Source organism: Brassica oleracea, chromosome C5, assembly GCF_000695525.1.
Source record: "Brassica oleracea var. oleracea cultivar TO1000 chromosome C5, BOL, whole genome shotgun sequence".
NCBI classification, from domain to species: Eukaryota; Viridiplantae; Streptophyta; class Magnoliopsida; order Brassicales; family Brassicaceae; genus Brassica; species Brassica oleracea.
In genome coordinates, this window is record NC_027752.1 from 33,130,636 (window position 1) to 33,131,876 (window position 1,241).

General features: G+C 37.9%; 1 protein-coding gene across 1 annotated transcript in view; it reads left to right on the forward strand.

Annotated features, from left to right (window-relative positions):
• The first annotated feature begins 49 nt into the window (after positions 1-49).
• The window catches only part of LOC106345042, a 3,074-nt gene continuing 1,882 nt past the window's right edge, over positions 50-1,241 (forward strand). Inside the window, exons 1-2 of the mRNA XM_013784314.1 lie at positions 50-234; positions 477-882. Of these exons, the coding sequence (XP_013639768.1) occupies positions 50-234; positions 477-882 (591 nt within the window). The remainder of the gene's footprint in view (positions 235-476; positions 883-1,241) is intronic.

Consider the following 1,241-nt stretch of genomic DNA (forward strand, 5'->3'; position numbering starts at 1 on the left):
TGTGTCTTTTAAACCACAGATCAAAGCTGATCGATGCCACAGATGTGGTATGGGTAATCATTGGGCAAAGAATTGCCGAACTCCTAAGCATTTGTGTGAGCTTTACATGGAGAGCTTAAAAAGAAACCCGGAAGCTAACATGGTTCGAGACCCGGGATATGATGGTGATGATGATGATGACTTGGAAGACGTCCAGGATCACCAGCACGAGTCAGACAAAGTTGATCACATGGAGTTTGAAACTTCAGACATACTGAAATAAGGAATTAAAATTCCATATCGTTTTTTTTATTGTTTTTCCCCTGGATTTGGTGTTCTTTAAGATTGTTTATCAGTGTTTGGCTTTGGATTTAACTTTATCCTTATGAATGAATAATTTTTTTTTTCATTTCTCATATGCCTAAGGATTAGATCATTAAAGATACCATCTCTGAAAATTTTATTGTTCATTAACTTTATGATTATTGTTTTTGAAGAATGAAAAGTGGAATGGATACAATCGTGGTGGACAGTGGCACCAGTCACACCATTTTGAGAGACAAACGATTTTTCATACATCTCACACATAAGGTAGCTAACATCACCACTATAGCTGGCACGGCTAGCTTAATTGAAGCTTATGGCCACGCCAATATCTTATTGCCAAAAGGTACAAATCTTGAGATTGAAGATGCTTTGTACTCACCTAGCTCAAACAGAAGTCTATTGAGCTTTAAAGACATAAGACTGAATGGTTTCCACATCGAAACAATGGGTGAAGGAAGTAAAGAATTCCTACAGATTTATAAAATCACCCAAGGCAATAAGAAAGTCTTTGAGACTATACCTGCGTGTGGGACTGGTCTTTATTATGCCCAGACCAGTCTTGTTGAGGCTAATGCCGTCTTGAATAAAGAATTCAAAGAAGAGTTCACTCTTTGGCACAATCGGCTGGGACACCCCAGTTCGAACATGATGCGAAGACTCATATCAAATTCAAATGGTCACAGTTTGAAAACAAAAAGAGTTATCCCTAAGAATATCACATGTGAAGCATGCTCACAAGGGAAACTAATTACTAAGCCATCACATACCAAAGTGAATAAGGAAGTGACAAATTTCCTAGAAAGAATACAAGTTGATATTTGTGGACCAATACACCCACCCTGTGGGACATTTAGATATTTTATGGTCCTAATTGATGCATCCATTAACGCATCCACAAGATGGTCACATGTTTGTCTCCTATCAACTCGTAATCT